At 46.8% G+C, this 26,446-nt stretch overlaps 1 protein-coding gene across 1 annotated transcript in view; it reads left to right on the forward strand.

The window, feature by feature from the left end:
* TMEM132D (transmembrane protein 132D) overlaps positions 1 to 25,051 on the forward strand; it is an 836,318-nt gene extending 811,267 nt beyond the window's left edge. Inside the window, exons 6-9 of the mRNA XM_043488971.1 lie at positions 11,653 to 11,858; positions 14,639 to 14,912; positions 17,748 to 17,939; positions 21,942 to 25,051. Of these exons, the coding sequence (XP_043344906.1) occupies positions 11,653 to 11,858; positions 14,639 to 14,912; positions 17,748 to 17,939; positions 21,942 to 23,123 (1,854 nt within the window). The 3' untranslated portion in view covers positions 23,124 to 25,051. The remainder of the gene's footprint in view (positions 1 to 11,652; positions 11,859 to 14,638; positions 14,913 to 17,747; positions 17,940 to 21,941) is intronic.
* The last annotated feature ends 1,395 nt before the right edge of the window (positions 25,052 to 26,446 follow it).

The following is a 26,446-nucleotide window of genomic DNA, read 5'->3' on the forward strand; positions in this document are numbered from 1 at the left end:
ATCTATTTTATATATAGTAGTGTGTATATCGAAAGTTCAGCAGTGTTAGTCACTCAGTTGTGTCCGACTCTTTGCGATCCTGTGGACTGAAGCACGCCAGGCTCCTCTGTCCATGGGATTCTCCAGGTCAGAATACTGGAGTTGGTAGCCATTCCCTTCTCCAGGGAATCTTTCCAACCCAAGGATCAAACCCGGGTCTCCTGCATTGCAGGCGGATTCTTTACCAGCTGAGCCATCAGGGACGCCCAGTGTGTACGTGTTAACCTCAAGCTCCTAATTTATCTGTTCCCTCCCTTTTCCCTTTGGTAGCCATAAGTATCTAGAAATTTTCTATTCTTAACTTGCAACTCTTCAGCAGTGATGCCTCCCTTTCTGCTCCTCTGTTTACGTAGAAGATTATCATAAGATGTAAGTGAATGTATGTAAGGTGGTTAATGCAGAGCCTGGAATGTCAGGGGACGTTCAACTTTAAGGGATCCAATATGTTATTTTCTTCTTTTGTGTGCCGTTTCTCAAGGACTCTCTATTCCTTATCAGTTCCTGGAAAACAGGAACAAGCCGAGCTGCACGCAGTTCTCAGGACTGAGATCATGAGAAAGGGCGCCTGCTTGGATTCCTTTCAGTGACCCCCTTCAGTGACCTTTTACTTAGTTATGCCCTCTTACTCAGGATATGGAATACTTTCTGGCCCTTTGAAGATTGATATTTACTTGGATTTGTTTTTGCTCAATTTTTTTTACTGCCTAAAGCTGCCATGTATGAAGATATACAAACATGCGTTTCTGCAAATAAAGCACCCTTGTCTCACTCGAGACTTGGGTCCCCTGCGTCCTTCTTCTCGTCGACTCCAGTCCCCAGGTCCCGGTCTACGGAGACTGTGACGCTGGAACATATCAATGTTAGATCTTCTGGCTTCAGAAGTCTCAGTGAAGAGTTGTGACTGGTGAGGCCAGGCTGAGGAACTGAGCTCTGAGGCAGACTGGGCAGTGGGGCAGAGCTGACAAGAACCCATGGCTCCGGGCAGCATTCATATAAGGGGAAATCTGGAATTTCTGACACAGTAGGATGTAGTGAAGCAACATGCTGAACGTACTGGGGATGGAAAGCCAGAACAAAGATTCTGTGCTCCTGAGACATTATCCATGAGAGCCAGGAGAGCGGGCTCTCTTAGGCATGTGATACAACCAGAACAGGAGCCACGCTGATGGCTGTCCTGGGGTGTCTGAGAACAAAGAATTGGAAGGCACATCTTGGTTCAAGGCCAGCTTCTCGGTTTCCACACATACTTTCTTTTTCTGGTTATCTGCACAACAGCCCACAGTTCTGTGGGTTGATTGGGCACAGCTGAGTGGTTTTCATGACCTCATGTGGTTGCTGTCAGTGGCCCAGTGGCTTCTGGATGGAGCCACCTGAAGGTTGAACCAGGCCAACATCCAAGATGGAGCACCCATGCAGACAGCAACTGGTGCTGGTGGTTAGCTGGGAGCCCAGTGTGAGCTGTAGATGGGAGAGTCCACAGGTGGCCTTCCACCTGGCCTAGGCTTCCTATGATATTGGCACATGAGTTCTGAGGGGGAGCATCTGAAGGGCAGGTGTTTCAGGAACCATAGGTGGAGGGCTTCTCATGACCTGGCATTTGAAGTCACAGGTTACCACTTGTGTCACTTTCTGTAAGTGCAGAGAGTCACTAGGACCAGCCCAAACCCAAGGAGGGGAATTGGGTTCCACCTCTTCTGTGGGGTACAGTCAGGCCTCATGGGGAAGAGCATGTGAGCTGGGAGAAATTGTGGCCACCTTTGGAAATACAATCTGCCACATTCCCTCACATCTCTGAGTCTCAAAGTTCTCTACCCAGAAAAAAAAAAAATCAGTGTCATCACATCACATCAACCTTCCAGGACTGCTGGGAAAAGCAGAAGGACCTAGTGGAATTCCCTAGGGCAAGCTTCTCAGTTTGCACTGGTCAAGCATGCCCTGGGGCACAGGGAGTGTGCACGGGGATATTCGTTATCACATGGTTTAAAAAGCAAAATGTTGAAACATGTAAATGTTTCTTAAGTGAAAGAGTCCCCGCCTCTGTACACAATTGTACAATCTGTGGCTTAGGGTCTTGTGATGCTCAAAGGAATCATTCAGAAGTGCTTGAAATGACAGTTCTTCTCTGAGGGTGACTTTTCAGCCCAGGGGGCATTTGACAATAACTGGAGACAATATTATTGTCACAACTGGAGGGGAGGTTGCTCCTGGCACGTGGAGACCAGGGATGCTGCTCAACATGCTAGCACGCCCAAAACAGCCCTTTGTAACAAAGAAGTATCCATCCCCAGTTGTTGACAGTGCTGAGACTAGCATAGGGGAAGAGCTGCTTGGGTTGGTTAATATGAAAATTGTTTTCTATCAGAGCGCTTATTGGCAGGTCTGAGAAAACAATGGTGACCCAGACAACATGGGGTAATTTCAAGAACAAAGAAAAGAGAACGTTCACTGAATGTGTTATTCCTTCTGACCCAGGAAAGACGGAAAGTGAGAATGTAGCGTTGTGTAAAAATGTTCTGTTTTGAGTTAAAAATAACAGAGCTTCTTGGGAACTTAAATTTAGGGTTTTATTAATGGAAGAAAAATAGGGTCTAATATAAATGATTCCAAAAATGTGAAAATATCCCTGTTCAAGAAGAGGTTCATTGTGGTGACATGGAAGGGACCTCAGATGCTCCTTCCAAATAGGGCTCTTGGAACCAAATAGGACCCTAACAGGACCTTCCTGGAGTCAGACTCCACCACATCCCTGGCCTCTTTGTAGAAAAGCTTTAGTCTCCTAGTCTTTCCCCAATCTCCAAAGAGCAAATTTAATCAGAGAAGTGAGAAAAATGTAGAAACTAAGGAAAGAAGTCAAGCAAGACAGAATAATAATGGTTTATCCATAAAGCAAAGTCAATGACCTTTTGTTCCTTCTCAAGGGCTACAGATAATATCTTGAGCCATTTCCTTGAGCCATATCCTTACAAAACTCCCCACCAGGTGGAAAAAGTTGACTGTATGCTAACCACCAGCACATAGGCCCCAGACCTGTTAGAGCCATAAAATTGATGAATGAAATTCCTGAAACACCACCCTGTTACCTAACCACCCAACCCATGTTCACCCTTGTAACCTTCACCCCTCATGTTGTTTTAAAAACCTTTTCCTACAAGCTATCAAGATGATCAAACCAGTCCATCCTAAAGGAAATCAAACCTGAATATTCATTGGAAGGACTGATGCTGAAGCTGAAGCTCCAATACTTTGGCCACCTGATGTGAAGAACCAACTCATTGGAAAAGACCCTGATGCTGGGAAAGATTGAAGGTGGGAGAAGAAGGGGATGACAGGGGATGAGATGGTTGGATGGCAACACCAACTCAAAGGACATGAATTTGAGTAAACTCCAGGAGATAGTGCAAGACAGGAAAGCCTGGCATGCTGCAGTCCATGGGGTTGCAAAGAGTCGGACTCTACTTATTGAATAAACAATAACAACACCAGGCACCTGCATCCACCTGAGCGTCAGCCTCAGGACCTGCATGTACTCCCTGCCTTGGCTCCTCCTCCGGTGTGTTCATGTAGAACTTCTCTCTTGGCAGAAAAGGGTCTCTTATGCATTTACAGACACTGCTGAGGTAGACAAAGTTGTCTCCCAGTAAATTAACCAGTGTCACAAGCTTGGGACATTCTCTTCCCATTAATTAGCCCAGTGTTACATGTCCCTCAGAGAAGGAAATGACAGCCCACTCCGGTATTCTTGCCTGGAGAATCCCATAGACAGAGGAGCCTGGTGGGCTACAGTCCAGGGGGTCACAAAGAGTCGGACGCGACTGAGTGACTGTCACTTCACTACATGTCCCTCAAGCCCATGGGACACCGCACCTCAGTCTCTTCTCTGAAACATGGGATAATAGCATTTACCTAATAGATTTATCATGAGGATTAAATGGAATGATGCTTAACCCAGTGCCTGGCATACAGAAAGCATTCAATAAATATCAGTCACTGCTTTTCTTGTTACTGCTATTATTAATGGTACCACTTTTGTCCAAGATAAACACTAATCTCAGGAAGGTAATGCCTAACTTGAGAATTGGATACAAATACTCCTGCAGACTGTGTCTTTTTGCCAAATTTAAAGGGAAGGGGGATGGAATTTTAATATTCTTAGCTCTCGCTCTTAAAAAAAAGAAAAGGAAAACATCAGAACATACGTTTCACCACAAATGTTGGTGATATTTAAATAAGATTTAAATTTGTACAGCATTTAAACAGCAAAGAAGCAAATGGCATTAAATTCACGAAAGTGCCAGATTGTACACACACAGAGTCAGAAATATTAACCATTTTCCCGTCAAGGAGCAGTGCAGCTGGCTGGAAATGTATTATGAGAGGGATTGAATAGTTTTAATGGATCCTTCCTTCAAACCTTCAGCATTGTAAAGTGGTAGTTAATGAATTATTGAACATGTACAGTCATATTTAAACAAGAGGGAATGAATAGGTCTTGTCAGCTCACCTAGACTGTCCTGTTTCTCTGGTTCAGCTCCTCGGGGAGGAGGAATTGATGCTAGAATTCAGTGGCCAAGGAGATGGAGGGAAAGATGGATGTCGAGCTAGAAGGACCAGTTCTGCCCCATCAGCCTCTGTGAGAACACAGTTCAGCTCATCTGTCCTGAGCAGCCACCAAGGAAATGGTCAGGGACCAGGTCTGCCCTTGGGAAACCAGACTGGTGTCTTCCCAACTGACAGTCACCAAGTCTTAGATCAGATTCCCTGTAGCTGAGGCGCTGTGTGTATGAGACCCACTGATGAAAGCCCCCCTCCCCGAGAAATAAGGGGGTGAGGGGTGAGGGGGAAGAACAGGGCAAGAGAAGAGATGGGCCAGGATGGTATATTAGATTCCTGTGGCCACTGTCACAAATGACCACAGGCTTGGAGTCTTAAAACCACACCTTGGGACTTGCCTGGTGGTCCAGTGGTTAAGACTCCGCCTTCCAGTGCAGGGGGCATGGGTTCGATCATTGGAGGGACTGATGCTGAAGCTGAAACCCCAATACTTTGGCCACCTGATGTGAAGAACTGACTCATTGGAAAAGACCCTGATGCTGGGAAAGACTGAGGGCAGGAGGAGAAGGGGATGACGGAGGATGAGATGGTTGGATGGCATCACTAACTCGATGAACATGAGTTTGAGCAAGCTCTGGGAGTTGGTGATGGACAGGGAAGCCTGGCATGCTGCAGTCCATAGGGTTGCAAAGAATCAGACATGACTGAGTGACTGAACTGAACTGAACTGAAGGGAACTAAGGTCTCAAATGCCTCATAGTGCAGCCAATAAATAGGTAAACAAATAAATAAATAAAACTCTTTGGGGAAAAAAAAAGGACTCTGAAAAAACACAGCCTTCTCTCACAGTCTTGGAGGCCAGAAGACTGAAGTCATGCTCCCTCTGGGAGCCCCAGGGGAGAAGCTGCTCCAACTGCTTGTGGCAGCGCAGACAGCTTTCGTTGGCTTGTGGCCACATCACTGCTCCTCTCCACATGGGCTGATATTCTGTCCATGTCCAACCTCCTCTGCCTCTCCCAGATAAGGACTCTGGGATTGCATTCAGGGCCCATAATCCAGGATGCTCTCATCCCCAAATCCTGGACTTAATTACATCCTTTTTCCATAAAAGGTGACATTTACAGTTTCTATCAGGAGCTGACATCTTTGGAAACCATTATTCAGCCTTCCACGGATAGGGTTCAGGAGACCCTGCTCCCCGATAGCAGCCCTGGAGTTTGAAATGTACTAGAGACGTTGTCCTGAGGTGTGTTTGTACAGTCAGTGGTTGGCCACAGGCTGCCCAGGGGATAAGCAGGAGTGGGAAGACCCCACCCCCACCAGGCATCCCCCACCAGCCAGAGTAATTCTCCAAAGTTCTCTCTCCCCCAGTTCCTTCCTCCCCCTTCCTTTCCCCCCTCCCTCCCCTACTGTGTCATCAAAGAAGAACCAGGTGTGGTTAGCAAACACTTTAGTGATGCCTCCAAGCCCAAGGCAAGGACAGGGGCCAGATATGGAAAGCCAGAAGGGCCGTTTGCTTTTTTACCGATTCTTTATTCATAAACTTGATGCAAGTTTACAAAATTTACTGTACGTTACCACATAAACCTGCCATGAAAAATAAAGTCCAAGAAGAACCAAACACCAAAGCATGCCAAATGTGCACCTGTCAATGCTAGCCATCAGAATATTAAAGAATTCAATACTGTATTCAGGATCTAGCCTCAGGTTGAAGGAACTTGAACACTTTAAAGAATTCTGCCTTGTCACTTGCTATCTGAGCCACTGGCAGTCGTAAGTTTAGACAAATGTAACCAACTGAACAAGAAGGCCAGAAAATCTTCTACTGTCCTCAACCAAAATAGAAAAAAAAAAAAGAAAGAAATTAAACATGATAATGCAGAGGTGCCAAGCCTCTCAGATGTGGTTTACAAAGTTAAAAACTGAGGTTTTTTTTCCTAGTTACTATCTTTTTTATTTTTTAATTGGAGGAAAATTGCTTTACAATGTTGTGTGGGTTTCTGCTGTACAACAATGCAGATCAGCCGTAAGTATACACATATCACCTCCCTCTTGAGCCCCCCTCCCCCCCACACACACCCCTCTATGTCATCACAGAGCACCAGACAGGGCTCCCTGTGTTATACAGCAGCTTCTCACCAGTTATCTGCTTTACACACGATAGTGCATATATTTCGATGCTACTTTCTCTGTTCATCCCACTCTTACTTCCTGTCCTGTGTCCACAAGTCCATTCTCTATATCTCTGTCTCCATTCCTTCCCTGCACAGGTTCATCCGTATCATTTTTCTAAATTCCATATAAATGTATTAATATACTATATCTGTTGTTCTCTTTCTGACTTACTTCACTCTATATAACAGGCTCTAGGCTCATCCACCTCTCTATAACTGACTCAAATTTGTTCTTTTTTATGGCTGAGTGGTATTCCATTGTATATATGCACCACATCTTCTTTATCCATTCATCTGCTGATGGACACCTAGGCTGCCTCCATGTCCTGGCTGTTGTAAACAGTGCTGCAATGCACACCCAGGTGTGTGTTAATCGCTCAGTCACGTCCAACTCTTTGTGACCCCATAGACCCCATAGCCTGCCAGGCTCCTCTGTCCATGGAGTTTCCCAGGCAAGAATACTGGAGTGGGTTGCCATTCCCTTCTCCAGGGGATCTTCCCAAGCTAGGGATCGAACCTGGGTCTCCTGAATTGCAGGAAGGTTTTTTTTTTTTTTTATTATCTGAGCCACCAGGGAAGCTGGCACACTGGGGTACATGTCATCTAAAAACTCAGTGGTAAAGCATAAGAAACACTTTTGAACTTTGTAACTTGGTTGTGCAGGGGGAGGGGGGAAGGTGCTTCTGGATTTCTTTTTAAAAGTACTTAATAACTAGAGTTTACTCTTAAATCAAACTTACAAACCTCTTATCAAACACGGGTACTGTCCTTATTAGTTGATGTAAACACACACACACACACTGTCTCTATCTCAGGGCTCAGCCCAGCTTACCTAGCACTGTTCCAAATCCTGAGCATCAGTTGCCTCCACTCATCTCTACTAAGAGTGACCTTCTACGTGTCAAACCCTGCTCTCCGTCTGCGTACCTTTCTTGTCCTTTGTATCAAAGTCTAACTCCCACTTTTCCTCATTGCTTTGGGGGGAAACACTGAGTTTAAAAAAAAAAAAAGAACAAAACACATAGACTTCATTTTTTCGCTCTCAGCTTTGGCTAACACACCAAGCATCTCTCATCCAGAGGAGGATATAGGGCTTTTTGCCCACAATGAGCTTCACGTACCTTTTCTTAGAACCCCTGATTTGACAAAAGGGCCCATAAAATTAAAGTCATGAACCAGCTTCTTTTTCTTTTTTGTGTTTTTTTTAATGCCCGTTTACATTTTTATTTATTTATTTTTGGCTGCGCTAGGTCTTTGTTGCTGCACGGGCTTTTCTCTAGTTGTGGCACAAAGGCTCAGCAGTTGCGGTGCCCGGACTTTGGAGCACAGGCTCAGTAGTGGTGGGACACAGGCTTAATTGCTCCAATGCATGTGGAATCTTCCTGGATCAGGGATCGAACCTGCATCTCCTGCATTGGCCGGCAGATCCTTAACCACTGGCACATGAGGGAAGTCCCAGCTTCTTTTTCTGAAAGCAAGTCTTCTCAGTATTTTCTTGCTCCCTCTGTCTCTCAGTCTCTGTCTCTCCACTTCTCGGCTTACCTCTGGCAATTCAGCCTCATTCAGAATTGAAAGGCTTAAAAATGAAAAGCTAGGATTCCCAGATGGTCCACAGTTAAGAATCCACCTTCCATTGCAAGGCACACAGGTTTGATCCCTGATCTGTGAAGATTCCACCTGCTTCAGGGCAACTAAGCCCGAGCACCCATAACAAAAATCCAGTGCAGCCAAAATAAAATTTAAAAAGAAAATATTTCCACTTACAAAAGCATCAAAAAGAATAAAATATTTAAAGAAAGAAAATGCCTAAGATTCAAGACTCAGCAGCCCTGAAGGTGAAATGTCAGTGATCAAGACAAATTACAGTAAAACTACCTGGGCTGGTTCCATTCCACTTTCCAATCAGATTTCAGTACTCCCCCCATTGGCAGACATTTAGGAGGACCAGCAGCTCCACTCAGAAATGGACCGGGGCCCACGTTTCCCTCCAAGTCACTGACCATCCCCTGGATAACGAGCCCCCCCGTGAGCTCCCTGGCCCCCTTGTTGCCTCACCGGGAAGATCAAGGAGCCATCATCAGCAATCCTTTCTAAGATGTTTCTAAGATGTTTGAACAACCTAGTCATTTCTGCATTGCTTCTTCACACCCCTCTAAGTGCTGGAGGGAGGTTTGCATCCTTTTTAAAAAAAAAAAAAAACAGATCACAACAGAGCATCCAGGCAAAAGTGATGCCTATACCGAAGCAGGAGGCAGCTGGGAGGTGACTTGGGTTGAATCTGGTCTTTTCCACTTTCCAGCCGTGAGTCCTTTGTGTGTGTGTGTGTGTGTGTGTGTGTGTGTGCGTGCGCGCTCAGTCATGTCTGACTCTTTGTGATCCCATGGACCGTGGCCCACCACGCTCCTCTGTCCATGGGATTTCCCAGGCAAGAATACTGGAGTGGATTGACATTTCCTACTCTAGGGGATCTTCTCAACCCAGGGATCGAACCTGTGTCTCTTGCATCTCCTGCATTAGCAGACGAATTCTTTGTAACTAATGCCACCTGGGAAGTGTCCATAGGAAATGGTACTTAATTCTTGGACCTGTGAAATGACAGTAATGGCCCCGCCTTCTGGGTTCTTGTGACTGACTAGTGACTGGGACCATACATGGGAGGTGGTCACCTGCTGGGCTGGGCACGTATTAGGTGCTCAGTAAACCAAGGGCTTCACTCTGGTTCATATCCCGCTCCAAACTCAACCAGCCAAGCCCCGAGCAGGGAAGACACCCTCATGGCCTCTGATTCTGTCCTCCTCTCCCTCTCAGTGTCCATCTCTTGTGGCTTCTGGGACAAATGACCACAAATCTGGTGACTTAAAACCATACATGTGAGACTTCCCTGGTGGTCCAGGGGTTAAGACTTCACCTTTCAATGTAGGGTATGCAGGTTCGATCCCTGGTCAGGGAGCTGGGATGCCATATGCCTGGTGGCCATAGGGGTAAAAGCAGAAGCAATAGTGCAACAAATTCAGTAAAGATTTTTTAAATGATCCACATCAAAAAATCTTGGGGAAAAAAAACCACATATAGGAACTTCCCTGGTTAAGATTAAGAACTTCAGTGGTTAAGATTCCACACTTCCACTGCAGGGGGCGTGGGTTCAATCCCTCATTGGGGTACTGAGCTCCTGCAAGTAAAAAAACCAAAACAATTTCCTGAAAACCACACACGTGTATTCTCCCAAACGTTCTGAGAGAAGAAACCTTTCATCAGCTTCACAAGGTGTCAGCTGCACTCCGTCCCACCCCAACCCGGAGACTCTAGAGGAGAGAACACTTCCCTGACTCCCCAAGCTCCTAGAGATGCTTTCTTTGGGCTCCTTGGCCCTTTCTTCCATCCACAAAGCTGGCTGCATAGCATCTACACAGCTTTCCTCTACCCGAGGTTCCCAAATCTCCCTCTGCTTCTTTCCTGTAAGGACACTCGGATTACATTTAGGGACCACCTGGATAATCTCGGACTACCTGCTCATCTCAAGACCCTTAACTTCATCACACCCGCGAAGTCATTTATGTCAAATAAACTAATGTACCAGTCCCAGAAGTTAGGATTTTGTATCTTTGAGAGCCATCATTTGTCCTACTGCATGACTCCAAAGCTTCGCCCCAAGTCTTGTTTAGGATGAGCATGGGCTCCCCTACAGAGCTGGGACCCAAAGATGAGGGGACAAGGTGCTGTGAACTTGGCTCTTCTCTCAAATGGTGGCAGAGAGAAGCCGTCCCATGCCCGAGCACAAGATGAGAATGTGGATTCCAAAACCAGACCCCAGGGCTGATTCATGGCCGCTCCTGCCCAGCAGGGGACTGTAGTCAAACTCCTCTATGCTCAGTTTCCTCATCTGGAATATGGGACTAACAGCCGTCTCGGGGTTGTTCTGAGGATGAAATGAGCTAACATGTGCCTGGATGTGTTAACATGCAGTTTGTTCCTCCTTCAGACAAACTACAAAGTCATCACTGGGCAAAGAGATGGGATGGGATGGGATGGGATGGGATGGGATGGGATGGGATGGGTGGTATGTAACACACAAGTAACTCTGCAGGTACGGCTCCATCACCTAAGGGCAGTCTCCCACAGGAAGTGCAGCATAAATTACCAGCAGAACATCTGCAGCCAGTGGGGATAGTGACCTCAACTAGTCAAAGAGCTTGAAGGAGAGGTGGGGGGGAGGGCATGGTATCTGTCATTGTACCTCTGCTGTATCAGAAAGGAAAAACCAGTATCCAGGGAATTCCATGGCAGCCCAGTAGTTGGGACTCTGCACTTTCTCTGCCAAGGGCATGGATTCGATCCCTGGTCTGGAACTAAGATCCCACAAGCTATGTGGTGTGGCCAAAAAAAAAGCAGTGTCCACTTACTTCTCATGATCGTGACCCCAGAAGAGCTATGACACTTCAGTTTTCTCCTCCGCTTTCTCTTGCTGTTCCTATGTTGTTGTTGTTGAGTCGCTAAGTCGTGTCTGACTCTCTTTGACCCCATGGACTGCAGCACACCAGGCTTCCCTGTCCTTCACTATCTCCCTGAGTTTGCTCAAATTCATGTCCATTAAGTCAGTGATGCCATCCAACCATCTCATCCTCTGTTGCCCACTTCTCTTGCCCTCAACCTTTCCCAACATCAGGGTCCTTTCCAGTCAGTCGGCTCTTCACATCAGGTGGCCAAAGTACTGGAGCTTCAGCTTCAGCATCAGTCCTTCCAATGAACATTCAGGGGTTGATTTCCCTGAGGATTGACTGGTTTGATCTTGTTGCCATCCAAGGGACTCTCAAGAGTCTTCTCCACCACCACTTTGGGGTGTGATAAAAATTCACTCATGGGTCCCCCACCACTCTCTCTCTTCTTCTAGGTTTCTGACAGATGTGACTACGTCTTTGTCAATGGGAAGGAAATGAAGGGCAAGGTGGGCGTGGTGGTGAACTTCACCTTCCAGCACCTGAACACTCCTCTGGAGATGACGGTATGGGTGCCCCGGTTGCCCCTGCAGATCGAGATCTCGGACACTGAGCTCAACCAGATCAAGGGCTGGAGAGTCCCCATCGTCTCCAACAAGAGGTGGGTGTGCTGGTCAGGCTCCAAGGCAGAAATGCAGGTCAAGTATGCTTAGGCTAAAGGTGGAAATTTACAGGATAGCTAACTTCAGGCATGTCTCATTCCAAGGGTTCAGGGGTAGCCTAAGGGTGTGTGTCTCTAGCCCCTTCTCAGCTCCAGTTTGCTTATATCAGCTTCATTCCCTATCAAATTTTGCTCCTGAGGTTCCAGACTTCTAGTCTACCTTCTTTGCGACTCTGCAAAAAGTGCATCCTCTCTTCCCCAATAATTCCTACTAGAGACTTAGAGTTAAGTGTTATTCTTACTTGGGTTGTGTGCCCATGCCTGATCTAATCACATGTAGACGAGGAGGAGGAGAAGAGGGGGGAGATAGAATACACTGATTGGCCAGCTAGGCTGCAGCCACGTTCCTCTGGCTGGAGCCAGAGGAGCTAAAGAAAGAAGGTCAACCCTGCCTAAACCAAGGGATCAATACCAGGAGATGGGAGAATTGATCTGGGAGGACCCAAGCCACAGAGGTTCACGAGAGACCTGTCTGAACAGATGCTGCCTGACCTGGGCAGTCTCTTTGTGCCCCCAGCCCAGAAACTCTGAGATTGCTTTCCCTTGGGGAGATGAAGTCCAAAGCTTGTCTTCTGTGTGCCTGGTGTTTCACTCTGATGGTGTTTGATGGAATGACAAGTCTGCACTGTCCACATGAGGCAAATAAGTGGGCATCAGATAAAAAGAGAATTTTGTTCAGAGAACTTTGTCATCTCAGAGAGACCCATGCTTAAAGAATCGTTTACAAGTGACTTGTAGACAGGCAAAAGTCAGCATGTGCAGAATTAGACAAGGAAATATTCCTGGAGTCTGGGTACTCAACAGAGAGGAGAGAATTGGTACTTATGTGAGGGATAGCTTTTACATTCTTGCCCTTGGAAGTCTACCCCTTTGAGTTCTTGTGGCCCCTGGGAGAGGGTCTGGCTTCAGGAATGGAGGTTTGGGTTCCATGTGCAATTGGAAGATGGTTTCAGCCATGATCTTTTTTTAACCACAGGGGTTTCTAATGTTGAGTTGGGAGAATGGAATTCAGCATAGTCACTGATGCTCCTGAGGGCAGGCAGTTGCAGGGAGAGACTCACCACAGAATTGGGGACTTCCCTAGTAATCCAGTGATTAAGATGCCACGTTTCCAATTCAGGGGGTGCAGATTCAATCCCCCATTGGGGAACTAAGATCCCACATGCCGTTTGGCTGAAAAAAAAAGAAAAAGAAAGAACTGGCCGAGTCTCATTATGGACAGTCCAGATGCTGACACAACTTTTCAGCTCAGATATAGCTACAGAACTATTTCAAGGAATCAACAGCTGACCTGATGGAAATCGTGATGGTGCTGGGAAGGGCTGAGAGTGGATAAGGCATCAGATGTTGAGGGAACAACTAACATCTGCTTCCTGGCCACCATCCTTGCTCTTTCAACATGTATCATCACCAAACACCTTGAGTGAAACACTCACTTTCCTTGTGTACTGGTTTACAAGGCTGCACTGGTCATCCAGAGCCTTATTGTATTGACTACCATGATATGATATAATGGCTTATCCCAAAACCAAGTGGCTTAAAGGAAAACCCTGTCATCTCACCGTTCTTCTGCATCAGGAACCGAGGCAAGGCTTGGGTCTCCCTCAGGCTGCCATCCAGTTGTCAGCCAGAGCTGTGGTCTCATCCTGAGGCTCAGTGGGGATGGACCTGCAGCTAAGATCACGTGGTTGCTGGCTGGTCTCAGCTCCTCACAGGCTACTGAGCTGAGGGCCACAGTTCCTCACTGGATGTTGGCCAGAGGCTGCTCAGTTTATAGCTGTGGGATGTCCTCATAGAGCTGCCCACAGCATGGCAGCTGGCTTCTTCAGGGCAAGCAAGAGAGATGAACCAAGGAAAGAGAGCCAAATAAGAAAGTATCTTAAAATCTGATCTTGAAAGTGACATCCTATAACTTTTGCTGTTATCTTACTTTGGGCGAAATTTATTAGGTCCAGCCCACACTCAAAGAGAAGGGGATTTCACAAAATGAATACTAGGAGGTGAGGGGGGGTTTTAGGGACACTTTAGACCTCTGCTGGCCACACCAGTCCATTCTGACTGGTCAGTACTCAGGCCATGTTGTTGCTGTTTAGTTGCCAAGTCGCGTCCAACTCTTAGTGACCCACAGACTGTAGCCATGTGAGGCTCCTCTGTCCATGGGATTTCCCAGGCAAGAATACTGGAGTGTGTTGCCATTTCCTTCTCCAGGGGATCTTTCCCACCCAGGGATCTAATCTGTGTCTCCTACATTGGCAGGTGGGTTCTTTACAGCTGAGCCACTAGGGAGGCGTGTACTCAGGCCCTAAGCATGTGGGTGGGTGCTCAGTCGCATCTCTTTGTGACCCCATGGACTGTAGCCCACGAGCCTCCTCTGTCCATGGGATTCTCCAGGCAAGAACACTGGAAAAGGTTGCCATGCCGTCCTCCAGGGGATCTTACCGACCCAGAGACCAAACCCGAGTCTCCTTGCACCTCCTGTATTGCAGGCGAATTCTTTACCACTAAGCCACTGGGGGAGCCCATCCTCAGGCCACAGCAGTGGTCAAATATTCTGAGCACCACCCCTGCACGTCTGTTGAAGCCCACCCCAGGCTATGAGCTCCGTGACGGCAGGACTTAGGCCCACTCACCACTGCAGCCCCTGCCACATTTCACACCCAGCCCCCCGGCCAGTGACCCAACAAATCAGCATCTGTTAAAGTGAACCACCCCTTTGACAGGCCAGCTCAGGACAGCGAGGAGGAGGATGAAGACGAGAAGAGGAACAGGGGCTGCACCCTCCAATACCAGCATGCCATGGTGCGGGTCTTGACTCAGTTTGTGGCGGAAGCGGCTGAGCCCGGGGGACAACTGGCCCACCTGCTGGGCTCCGATTGGCAGGTGGACATCACGGAGCTGGTAAATGACTTCATGCAGGTGGAGGAGCCCCGCATCGCCAAGCTTCAAGGGGGACAAGTCCTCATTGGCCAGGAACTGGGGATGACCACCATTCAGGTAAGACATCTCAGAGGAGAGCTCTGTTATTTGTCTCTTAGACTAATATCCAGTCTTTAAATTAAAGGACAGTTGACTTACAATATTGTGTTAGTTTCAGGTGTGCAACCAAGTGATTCAGTTATACATACATATGTATCTATTCTTTCTTTTCCCTTGTAGATTATTATAAGATATTGAATACAGTTCCCTGTGCTGCACAGAGGTCCTTGTTGTTTATCAATTTTATATATAGTAGTGTGTAGTAGTATGTATATATGTATTGTCATATTTTAGATTCTACATATGACTATCATGTTATTTGTCTTTCTCTATCTGGCTTACTTCACTTAGTTTGATAATGTCTAGATTGTCCGTGTTGCTGCAAATGGCACTATTTCATTCTTTTTTTATGACTAAGTAGTATTCCATTGCATATATGTACCACATCTCCTTTATCCAGTCATTTGTCAATGGACAGGTTGTTTTCCTGCCCTGGCTACTGCAAATAGTGCAGCAATGAACATAGAGGTATATTTATTTTTTCAAATTAGAGTTTTCTCTAGATGTTTGCCCAGGACTGCTATCCCTGGATCAGGTGGTAACTCTGTTTGACAATGCCCATTTTCAGAATGAGTAGGTTGAAAGGAACTGTCATGTAAATAAAATAAATGATATAATAATGTGACAAGTCTTTAAATTCTTCACAGATTCCTTTCATTTGAGCAACACTGGCCTGACTTCTTGGGTTGAATCATGTCTGAAACTTCAAGACATTACTTGTCTGTAAGACATGGTGGACATTACCATCTTGGGACAAAAGCTCCAGAAATAGAGTCACTTAATTACTTCTGGGCATATATCTGGAAAAGACAAAAACTCTAATTCGAAAAGATACGTGCACCCCAGTGTTCATGACAGCACTATTTACAATAGTCAAGATATGGAAGCAACCTAAGTGTTCATCAACAGATGAATGAATAAAAGAGATGTGGTGTGTGTATATATATATAAAATGGAATATTACTCGGACAGTAAAAAGAACAAAATCATGCCACAGTTGCAACAACATAGATGGACCTAGAGATTAGCATGCTAAATGGAGTAAGCCAGTCAGAGAAAGACAAATATCATATGATATTAAGTTCATTTGTACCATCTAAAAAGATAGTACAAATGAACTTACTTACAAAACAGAAACAGCCTCACAGACATAGAAAACAAACTTATGGTTATTAAAGGGGAAAGGGAGATGGAGGAACAAATTAGAAATCTGAGATTAAAATATGCACACTACATATATAAAATAGACAGTCAACAAGGACCTACTGTACAGCCATGGACCTCTACTCAATACTCTGCAAGAACCTATGTGGGAAAAGAATCTGAAAAAGAATAGACATATGTGTGTGCGTAACTGAATCACTTTGTTGTACACCTGAAACTAACACAACATTGTAAATCAACTCTACCCCAATATAAAATTAAATTTTTAAATTTTTAAATTAAAAAAAAATTTTTGAAAACTCTCGAGATGAACTAACCTCATTAGAATTCAGGGCGTGGCCAGCAGCTTCTCACTCTGTCAATCTGCCTCACTGACCCTTGTCACCTGAAAGCTTTGCATCCTGCCGTGATGCTCAGCTGCATTCACCAGGTCACAATTTCCCACACATTCCAGAAATGTGCTGAAGGAAGGAACAAAGTTATTGTGACTCCACCGGTCTTGTAAGCACCTCCTGCTGGGAATGGATGGGGTAGAGCAGTGTGCAGAATGGGAGTTTTGAAGCAAACACTTTTACAAGACATGGTTCTAGGAGGGCCACTAGGGTTTAGTCATTTTCCTCCTGTCTGAAACCAAATATTATTCCTCAATGGCTGCCCCATTTGTAGGAGAGGCAATCATCCTCTTAAGCAACAAGTGAGGTTTCTAAAATATTTGTGCATAGCAAAGACTTACAAGTGAAACTATATTGGATTGTGGAAAATGTAAATCACTCTGGGAAATGGGCTTGAATTTAAAAGAGATCATTTTTGAACCCGTTATTAACAAATGACTTAATTAACTATGGGACTTCTCATTAAAATAGATTTATTGCAGCTGTCAGTTGGGGCATTTATTATAAAATATTCAGACAGCCTATTGAAACAAAATGTTTTTATTTATATGATCAAGAAAATGTAATTTTGCTGTTAACCCTATACTTTTTTGAGAATGTTTTATAACTTTCCTTTTAGATATTCTTAGGAAACCACTTGCAAATGACATAATTTAATAAAGTACTTTTACCAGTGGAAAAAAAAAAGTGAAAATTAAAGAGATCATTTTATCAAGGAGGAAAACAGATTTCTTTGAACTGGGACCCAGGAGTCACATGTTCTAATGCTCTCTAAAAGCTGAGAAGGAGCAGTCAGTGAGAAAAGCAGGATGGGTGTCAGATGAAAGACAATGACTGATTTGGAACCAAAATGTAAGGAGCACAATAGGGAGTGGTGAGGAGTGTGATGAAGAGGCTGCTATTCCTCTCCAAAAGCTGCCAAAGAGGAAATGGGAGCCCAGCATGGAGAGATATTGCCAGTTTTTCAGAAAAGCTAGAAAGCTATGGTTAATATGAAATCCTCTATTTTTTAAGGATAGCCATTCATCCCATTTTAAAGTACTACATCAAACAAAACATACCTGCCCCATAGACAAGCACTTGCAATCTTCACAGCCAACTTTTACGCAAAAGATCTAAATTCCTGCAGTTGACCCACTCATCTGTCTGCCTCTCTCCCTCCCCCACATGGAGCATCCTTTACACCAAAGCGGGGCTTTCTGAAACCACAGAGAGCTATGTCATTTCTGCCTTTCAGATCCTGTCGCCTCTGTCAGACGCTATCTTGGCTGAGAAAACGATCACCGTGCTGGACGAGAAGGTGACGATCACGGACCTCGGGGTCCAGCTGGTGACGGGACTGTCGCTTTCCCTGCAGCTCAGCCCAGGGAGCAACAGAGCCATCTTCGCCACTGCGGTGGCTCAAGAGCTTCTGCAAAGGCCCAAACAGGTGTGGGAGTGGGGGTGGCACGCTGTGGGGCGGGGTCTCCTACCCAGGAGGTCACATGGCTGGGGGGGGGGCGGTCACACACCGGGGGGGATCCTACGTGTCTTGGAGCCACGTGTGGGGTTGGGTCACACACTGGTGGGTTTATTCATTGAGTGGGGTCCTGCCCTGAGCAGGTCACACACACATCAAGTGAGGTCGCACACCAGCTGAGATCATGTAGCAGGTGAGGTTGCCAGTCTGGTGGAGTCACCGGTTTGCGGGGGGTCCCACAAAAGAGTGGGATTGCACACTAGGTGTTCCTCAGTCTTTTTTTTATTTTATTTTATTGGACTATGGTTAATTCGCGATGTTGTGTTAGTTTCAGGTGTATAGAAGAGTCAATCAGCTACACATATGCATATATCTATTCTTTTCTTTAGATTCCTTCCCCATATAGGTCACTACAGAGTGCTGAGTCAGGCTCCTTGTGCTATCCAATAGGTCCTTGTTAGTCTTGAAAAGGGTCTGTGAACGAGTGACTGCTTAGCCTCAGGCTTCCTACCCCCCTAAATGGAGATGCTGAACAACAAGGTTGCCATGAGTGATGGATTCTAGGCATCAGGAGCCAGAGGAGCTCAGGGCAGGCTCCACATCCCATTGGACATTGCGTGTGCTGTTTTCCCACCATCAAAATAATCCTGGCTCTTCCCCTTGCTGACCTCCCCGAGTGGTGGGGTGAAGGTGAGGGCAGAAACAGACCCTAAGGAGGTATCCAAACGTCTGTGAGGTCCCTGCCCCTCTCTGGGGTCACAGGTCTGGGGGGTCAGAAGGAGATTGGAGGAGTTGCTTCCACATTTATTGTTTAGCTCCCAGGAGAAGTAACAAACTGGTGGTTACGTTGTACCTGGTATTCTTTCTCTTTGTTGGAAAACAGCATGCGCTAATAGAATGTGTGTGTGTGTTTGTACTGTGTGTGTGTGTCCCGAGTGTTGTGTACATGCTGTGTGTATCATGCAGTGCATGTTTGTGTGTCCATACCACGGTTGCCAAACAAACAGGGCACTTGAAAATGTTATCTGATCTCCTCCCTCATCAGAGGTGGAGAAACATTATTTCTTAGAGAGAACCTGGGTTGTGACTCTGGGGGGCCTTGTTTACCAAACACCCAAGGACAGTGGTCTCAGGCTGCTGATTCTCTGCGCCCCATGAGACAGACTGTCCTCCAGAGGGGATGCTGGGAGGCCTCCAGTCCTTGTAGGGGGTTTTCAGGCAATTTCCCTTGTCGATCAAGAGCCCTTTTCCCGGCAGCTCTATGCTCAGCAGGTGCATTACGATGGGCCCCCTTGTGCACCTGCTGAGGCTGTGACTAAGCCAGACATTCCCCTGGAAGCACAGAGTCTTGCAGTTTCCCCAGCCGGTATCCATCACTGAATGCTCCTCCATCAGGTGTTAGCTAATCCCTTGCCCTTTCACTGTGGTTTCTGTGTGCAAGGCTTTGGACTACAAAGCACTTGAAAGTGGGTGATCTCAGAAATGGATACGAATTCTTGCCAAAGGCAAACCTCCCTCTTCTCAGGGCATGATGCCAGCCAGGATGCAAGTTCCAGGTAGCAAAGGAGAAATAACCCTAGGCTTCTTCCTGTCTTCCTGGGGTGATTCAATCAGGTGATGGCCAATGAGAAGTTAAGGAAGTGATAAGACACAGTTAGAATAAGGCCACAGAGCTGATCCATTCCCCACATGCAAAGCAAACCATGTGACCCTGAGGTTTGCTCTGTGCTTGGTTTGGATGGAGCTTGGCCTCTGCCTACAACTTGGCTCTGACATTTCAGTTTCAAGAAATCCAGTATGCATTTGAATTACCTGCCGTGATTTTATGGCCAATCGGAAGACCCTAGTAGAAGACTTCCCGAGTGATCCAGTGGCTGAGATTTTGTGCTCCCAATGCAGGGGGCCAGGGTTTGACCTCTGGTCAGGGAACTAGATCCCACATGCTACAACTAAGAAGTTCACATGCCCCAACTAAGACCTGGCATAGCTTAAAAAAAAAAATAGACCCTGTAAATCAGGGTTATGCCCAGTGGCTTTTGCACAGTCTCTTGGTGGAGTTTCCCACCTAGCAGCCAGTCCAAGCCAATGTCTAACAACTGAGCCAAAGTTACCGACTGAGCCAAGAAGGAGCAGAAGCCACCAGTCTCATGTGAGAAGCTTTCTTCTCACTTCCAAAGACCAGATACCACCAGGAAAACTTACTCTGTTGTGGTTGGGGGTGCCTTGGTTTCAAGAAAGAGAAATCCACTCAAGCAAGTTGAAATAACACTGGATTTATTACAAGGTTAGCAAGGCTTTTGTGAAAGTGTTAGTTGCTCAGTTGTGTCTTATTCTTTGCAACTCCATGGACTGTATAACCTGCAAGGCTCCTCTGTCCATGGAATTCTCCAGGCAAGGACACTTGGCTTACTCCAGGAGTAGGCAGCCATTCCCTTCTCCAGGGGATCCTCCCGACCCAGGGATCGAACCCAGGTCTCCTTGCAGACATATCCCCCACGGTCTGAGCCACCAGGGAAGCCCAGCTCTAAGAACTTGGTGAAACGGGTTCAACAGTCTCTCTCACATGCATTATCTCATTAGATAAATGCTGAGCCCAGACATGTGCTTGTACTTGATCTGTTGTAGTTGCTCCAAAGTGAGGCTTCATTCCCCAGTTTCATACGAGCTCCCACTCATCTGCCCACAACTAAGTCCTTCAGTGCTGTCTTTCTTATTTCAAACTGGAGGGGGAGATGCCAGCAGGCTCAGAGCTGCTGAGATGAATGGCTCTGACAGCAGCCATTCTCCGGGTTAGGTCAGCTATGGCCAGGTGGGCAGGGGCATAAGCCTCTTGGGGCTGAGATGAGATTATCTCATCTCTTATGATCCCCCTGGTCAGACTAGTCCCGAGGAAATCAGATCTAAAGCAACAAAGTAAAAAGAAAAGAAATTGAGATATACACAAACCTTGGCCCTGGCTACTGTTTGGTCTCCCAATTTCCCCCAATGGGTGGGTTGGAGGATGGATGGGGGACAAAGATTCTCCCAATATTAGAGCTTCCTAACCTTAATCTTCACCCCAACCCCTCTCTCTGCCTGGACGGCATTACCCCTCACCTCCAAGCCAGGACTGTGTCCACAAGCCAATACAAGCCTATCCTTAGATGCATATATGGCAGGACCCAACACAACTAAAGCCTAAAGCTGGCAGCACCTCTGAGGCGCCCTTGTCTAGATCAGGGGCGTTCATCTGTGTTGTGAGTAATGTTCAGAGACTGGCTATTAAAGCAACTTAAAAGTAATGTAATAAATATGTTTCATTTAAACGTGTAACACTTGTGAATGACCCACTAGCCAGTAAATCTCCTTTGACATGCAATCTATTATTGTGCAGAAGTAGATCTTGCAGAGAAGGAAAAAAAAAAAAACATCTTTCAACACCTCAGGAAAGAAAGCACATCTTATTAGGAGGTGTTTACTCCTGGTCCTGTTTCGTGGTTGTCATTTTACTCTTGTGGTTTTTCTTTAGGTTCTCTTGTCTTTACAAGAACTCATTCTATTTTATACCCTTTGTACTTCTTACTTCTATACTGTGTAACAGGTTTCCATTTGTTCTGGTAGCATTCTCTTTGCTACAGATTGCCTTTGTGTGCAATGAGCTTTGAGACCCATTTTTTTAAACTTATTTTTTAATTGGAGTATAATTGCTTTACAATGTTAATGCCATGTTAGTTTCTGCTGTAGAACTACATGAATCAGCTATAAGTGCACATATATCCCCTCCCTCTGGGCCCTCCCCCGACCCCATCCCACCCCTCTAGGTCATCACAGAGCTCCGAGCTGAGCCCCCTGTTCTATCCAGCACCTCCCCACTAGCTGTCTCTCTCACACGTGGTAGTGTGTATATGTCAATGCTACTCTTCCAGTTTGTTCCACCCTCCCCTTGCCCCCTCTGTGTCCATCTTTGATGAACTTACTTATTCTTTTCAACAGGAAGCAGCCATCAGTTGCTGGGTCCAATTCAGTGATGGCTCCGTCACCCCCTTGGATATTTATGATGCAAAAGACTTCTCCCTGATGGCCACATCCCTGGATGAGAAGGTGGTCTCCATCCACCAAGACCCCAAATTCAAGTGGCCTATAATTGCCGCTGAAGCTGAAGGACAGGGGGCCCTGGTTAAGGTCGAAATGGTCATTTGCGAAGCGTGCCAGAAATCCAAGCGGAAGAGCGTGCTGGCGGTGGGGACAGCCAACATCAAAGTGAAGTTTGGCCAAAACGATGCCACCCCCAACACCGGTGACAGCAGACACAGGGGGGCAGGAGGTCCCCTGGATAATAACATCAGTGACAGAAGACCCAAAAAGCCCTTGCAGGAATGGGGGAGTCAGGAGGGCGAGTACTACGGCAGTTCCTCCGTGGGCCTCATGGAAGGCAGGGGCTCCACGACGGAGAGGTCCACCTTCCAGAAGAACAGGGGCCAGGAAAGCCTTCTGGATGATGGCGGCCATTTGCAGACCATCTCCATCGACCTCACCAGCTTCCCAGCCCAGGTGGACCTGCCCAGAAGCCACGGGGAAACGGAGGAGAATGACCCCCAGTCCTCCAAAGGGCTGAGCGACCTGGAGATCGGAATGTATGCCCTGCTAGGGGTCTTCTGCCTGGCCATTTTGGTCTTCCTCATCAACTGCGTGACCTTTGCATTAAAGTACAGGCACAAACAGGTCCCCTTCGAAGAACAGGAAGGGATGACTCACTCCCACGACTGGGTCGGCCTGAGCCACCGGACCGAACTGTTGGAGAACCAGCTCCACTTTTCCTCCTCCCAAGAGGAGCAGATCACCGCCATCGACAGGGGCATGGATTTCGAAGAGAGCAAGTATCTGCTCCGCACAGACTCCCAAAAAGGCATCAACGGACAGCTGTTCAGATCTTCAGGCCCCACCCTCGCGGACGGGAAAGATCAGAAAAGCGAGCCCCCAACGTCCCCTACCTCAAAAAGGAAAAGAGTCAAATTCACCACTTTCGCCACCCTCTCTCCGGAGGATGGATGCCCCGCCGTGAACTCCCTACCGGCCAGCGGCGAGGATACCGTGAACTGGGTTGGCCAGGATCTGGACCCTGGGGGAGGCCAAGAGTCACGCGGCTACAGGGAAGGATTACGTGAAGATGTGTAAGCTGGGCATTCGCAGACATTGGTTCTCACTCACCTTTCGGCCTTTTAACTTGGGGATTCGGGGCAACGGGGACCCTCAGTGGGGGGAATGAAAAGACGGGGAGACTTCCCTGGCGGTCCAGTGGTTAGGATTCAACGCTTCCACTGTAGGGGGCGTGGGTTTGATCCTGGTGAGGGAACTACGGTCCCCCATGCCTCCAGGCGTGGCAAAAAAAAAAAAGGACACGATCAGGCTGACACTATCCACAGAGCCCCAGAAAACGACCCTGGCTCCCCCAGCGAGGCCCCGAGTTGGAATCGATGTCCACTTTCCAGGGTCTGATGTCTCAGTCGATGAAAAGAGGTTTATCACGCATGGCGAGATTTTTTTTCAACTTGGAAGAAAAATGAGTTCTGAGTCACTGATCTTCCGACAGCCTGCAGGAAAGAACTGTCTCTCTCTTGCCATCTCTCTTTCTTTAATCGAAGCAATTTGGGTATTGCCAAAGCTACACGGCTGCAATTTTCAGTGCTGCGGACCACAGGAGAAAAAGGAGACTCAGGTGGGGCGGGATGGATGGGAGGAAGTGCGTCATGGAAACTCACCTGGCTGTGAGCCTGAGCAGAAGCAGAGTCTAGCGCCGCCTAGAGTCAGCTCTTGGGAAGCATGATTTCCAGTTATCTCCCAAAGGCTGGGTCAGGGTAAACCCCGGGTTATTGACAAACCAAGGCAATCGTTGACAATGGTTGAAAGGGAACAAGAGGGCAAACAGGTCACCAATACCTTTGTAACTAGATGTCAAGATCAAACACCCAGGAAACAAACCCTCTGAGCCATTCGGAGCATCCCTTTATTGGTAAACTAGGGATCCTGGGCATAGAGTTTCAATCAGGTTCAAAGAACCAGGCTTTTTTAAAAGCAAATTCACTCTGTTCACATTTGTACCCTTCCTTGCATCGCCACCTTTCCAAAAGTCATTGATCACTCGTGGGCAGTGGGGAGCTGTGTCACTGTTTGCTGAGTCTCTTCCACTGTGGCCTCTGTGTCAATCACCCAGTGACAGGCTACACTGAAGTCCCATGGGGCCAACTTCACACGTGTCTTGCTTTGAAAAGGCTAGTCTTTGGGGGTCAGCAGTACTCACAAGGAATTCGACACCCAAGGATGCTCATTCTCCTGACTTTTATGGAAAGAAGGGAGGGATGGTCTGTGATGGGTCTTTCGACAGTCCCATCCGGTCTGCTGCCCAAGGCTGCTGAGATAAATCTGGGCATGCCCATAGCGGGGTACAGGGTAAGGAGAGTTGGGACTCAGTGTGTGTGATGAGAAGGGTTGGGCAGGAAATCTGGTCCCACTCACATGTGAGGGGGAATATGAGGCTGTTTCTGCTTCACCTTGGAGGGATGGAGGGACCCATGGCACCTGCCTATGGGGTAGAGAGCTGGGTTATTCGAGCATTGGGTTCTAAGGTCAATTTCTCTTTCTCTGTGTGTCTGTCTCTGTGTCTCTCTGGACCTATCTCTCTGCTTCCTTTCTCTCTGTGTCTCTGTCTCTGTCTCTCTTTCTCCCTCTGTGCGTATAATTGAATTCTCCTGAGATCAAGTGTGTAATTCCACCAGTTCATCCTCTCAACCTCAGCACTCTCTCTCAAACTAAGGTGCTGTCCATTTGCCCTAGGACTGAGAGTCCAGGAGCCATCAGCCACCTGCTCCTGTCCCCAGGTTGACTTACGTTGTCTGGCTGGGTGACTAAATGGTCACCCCTTTTCAATGATAATCCTTTGCTTTCAGTAACCCACTCCTGTTCCTTTCAGCCTTTCCCTCGTTTTCATACCGCTGTCGATGCCCTCTCTCCAATCCGTCTGCGTGCAGAATGTATTGTAGATTATAAGAATGTAATATATATTTATAAACTTACCAACTGTAAATATAAAGTTTGCCTTCTGCGGCTTATGGCTGTCCTTTGTCTTTCTACGCACTCACACCACCCCCTCCCCCGCCCCAGTGGCTGGCATCCTCAGCAAATGACCCTCCAAAGCTGCGGCTTTGGGTAAATGAAAATGCAGATGGAAAGATCCCAGCAACAATCCAATTACACGCTTACATCGTGTAATGCCGCTCTCTGCATTGAGGCGATGTTGACACATGATGACAAAGTATGTTGTGTACTAAGGATCTCTCCTTCAGGACCTGAAAGGATTTGGAAATCAATCACACATGCAATTCTCTGCTAAAAGCCTGTTGACTGATGGCGGTAAGTGAGAACCACAGCAGGCAAGCGTGTATCCTAGCCTCCCTTTGGGCTGGAGTGAGGGAACAAACGGGCTCTGTCCTCTCTTTGGATCGTTCATGTACATTCAGAGGTCAATTTCCTAAATCATGTATGTGCACCCACAGTGACTGTGTGCTGGGTTTTTTGGGGTTTTTTTTTTTTAAGGTTGATTTTTTAGGGAATTTCCTGGCAGCCCAGTGGTTAGGAATCTGCCTTCCAGTGCAGGGGACATGGGGTCGGTAACTGCTTGGGGAACTAAGATCCCACATGCCGCAGGGCCACTAAGCGTGCATGCCACAACTACTGAACTCTTGCACCTCAATTAGAGAGAAATGTGCCTGCCAGAGCGAAGATCCCATGTGCTGCAACTAAGACCTAATGTAACCAAATAAATAATTTTTTAAGGTTGATTTTCAGATTCCTCTGATAATCAGTTGCAGTCTCAAGATGATTCCACAGAAAAAGAAGTTGCATGAAATCTGTGTCTTCATGCAAGCAATATCAAGTGATGTATCATTGTCTTATTCAACTGGTATTTATTGAGCACCTACTATATGCTAGTTGTTGTTCAGTTGCTCAGTCATGTCCAGCTCTTTCTGATCCCATGGACTGCAGCACACTGGGCTTCCCTGTCCTTCACCATCTCCCAGAGCTTTCTCAAACTCGTGTCCACTGAGTCAGTGATGCCATCCAACCATCTTATCCTCTGTCACCCCCTTTCTCCTCCTGCCCTCAATCTTTCCCAGCATCAGGGTCTTTTCCAATGAGTCGGCTCTTCACATCAGGTGGCCAAAGTTTTGGAGCTTCAACTTCAGCATCAGTCCTTCCAATGAATAGTCAGGTGGTTTTCCTTTAGGACTGACTGGTTTGATCTCCTTGCAGGCCAAGGATGAGTGGTAAATAGACCCATGCCTACTCTCAAAGACCTCTAGTGTGAGGTGGAGGAGATTAATAGCAAACAATGTAATTTTCATACATTGTATGAAGGATAATAAAATAGGTTATGGTATAGAAAAAGACTGGGTCAATGCTTAAGACTTTGGCCATTGCACCTAAAAAAAAATCTGAATTTC

This window comes from Cervus canadensis, chromosome 1 (assembly GCF_019320065.1).
Source record: "Cervus canadensis isolate Bull #8, Minnesota chromosome 1, ASM1932006v1, whole genome shotgun sequence".
Lineage (NCBI taxonomy): Eukaryota > Metazoa > Chordata > Mammalia > Artiodactyla > Cervidae > Cervus > Cervus canadensis.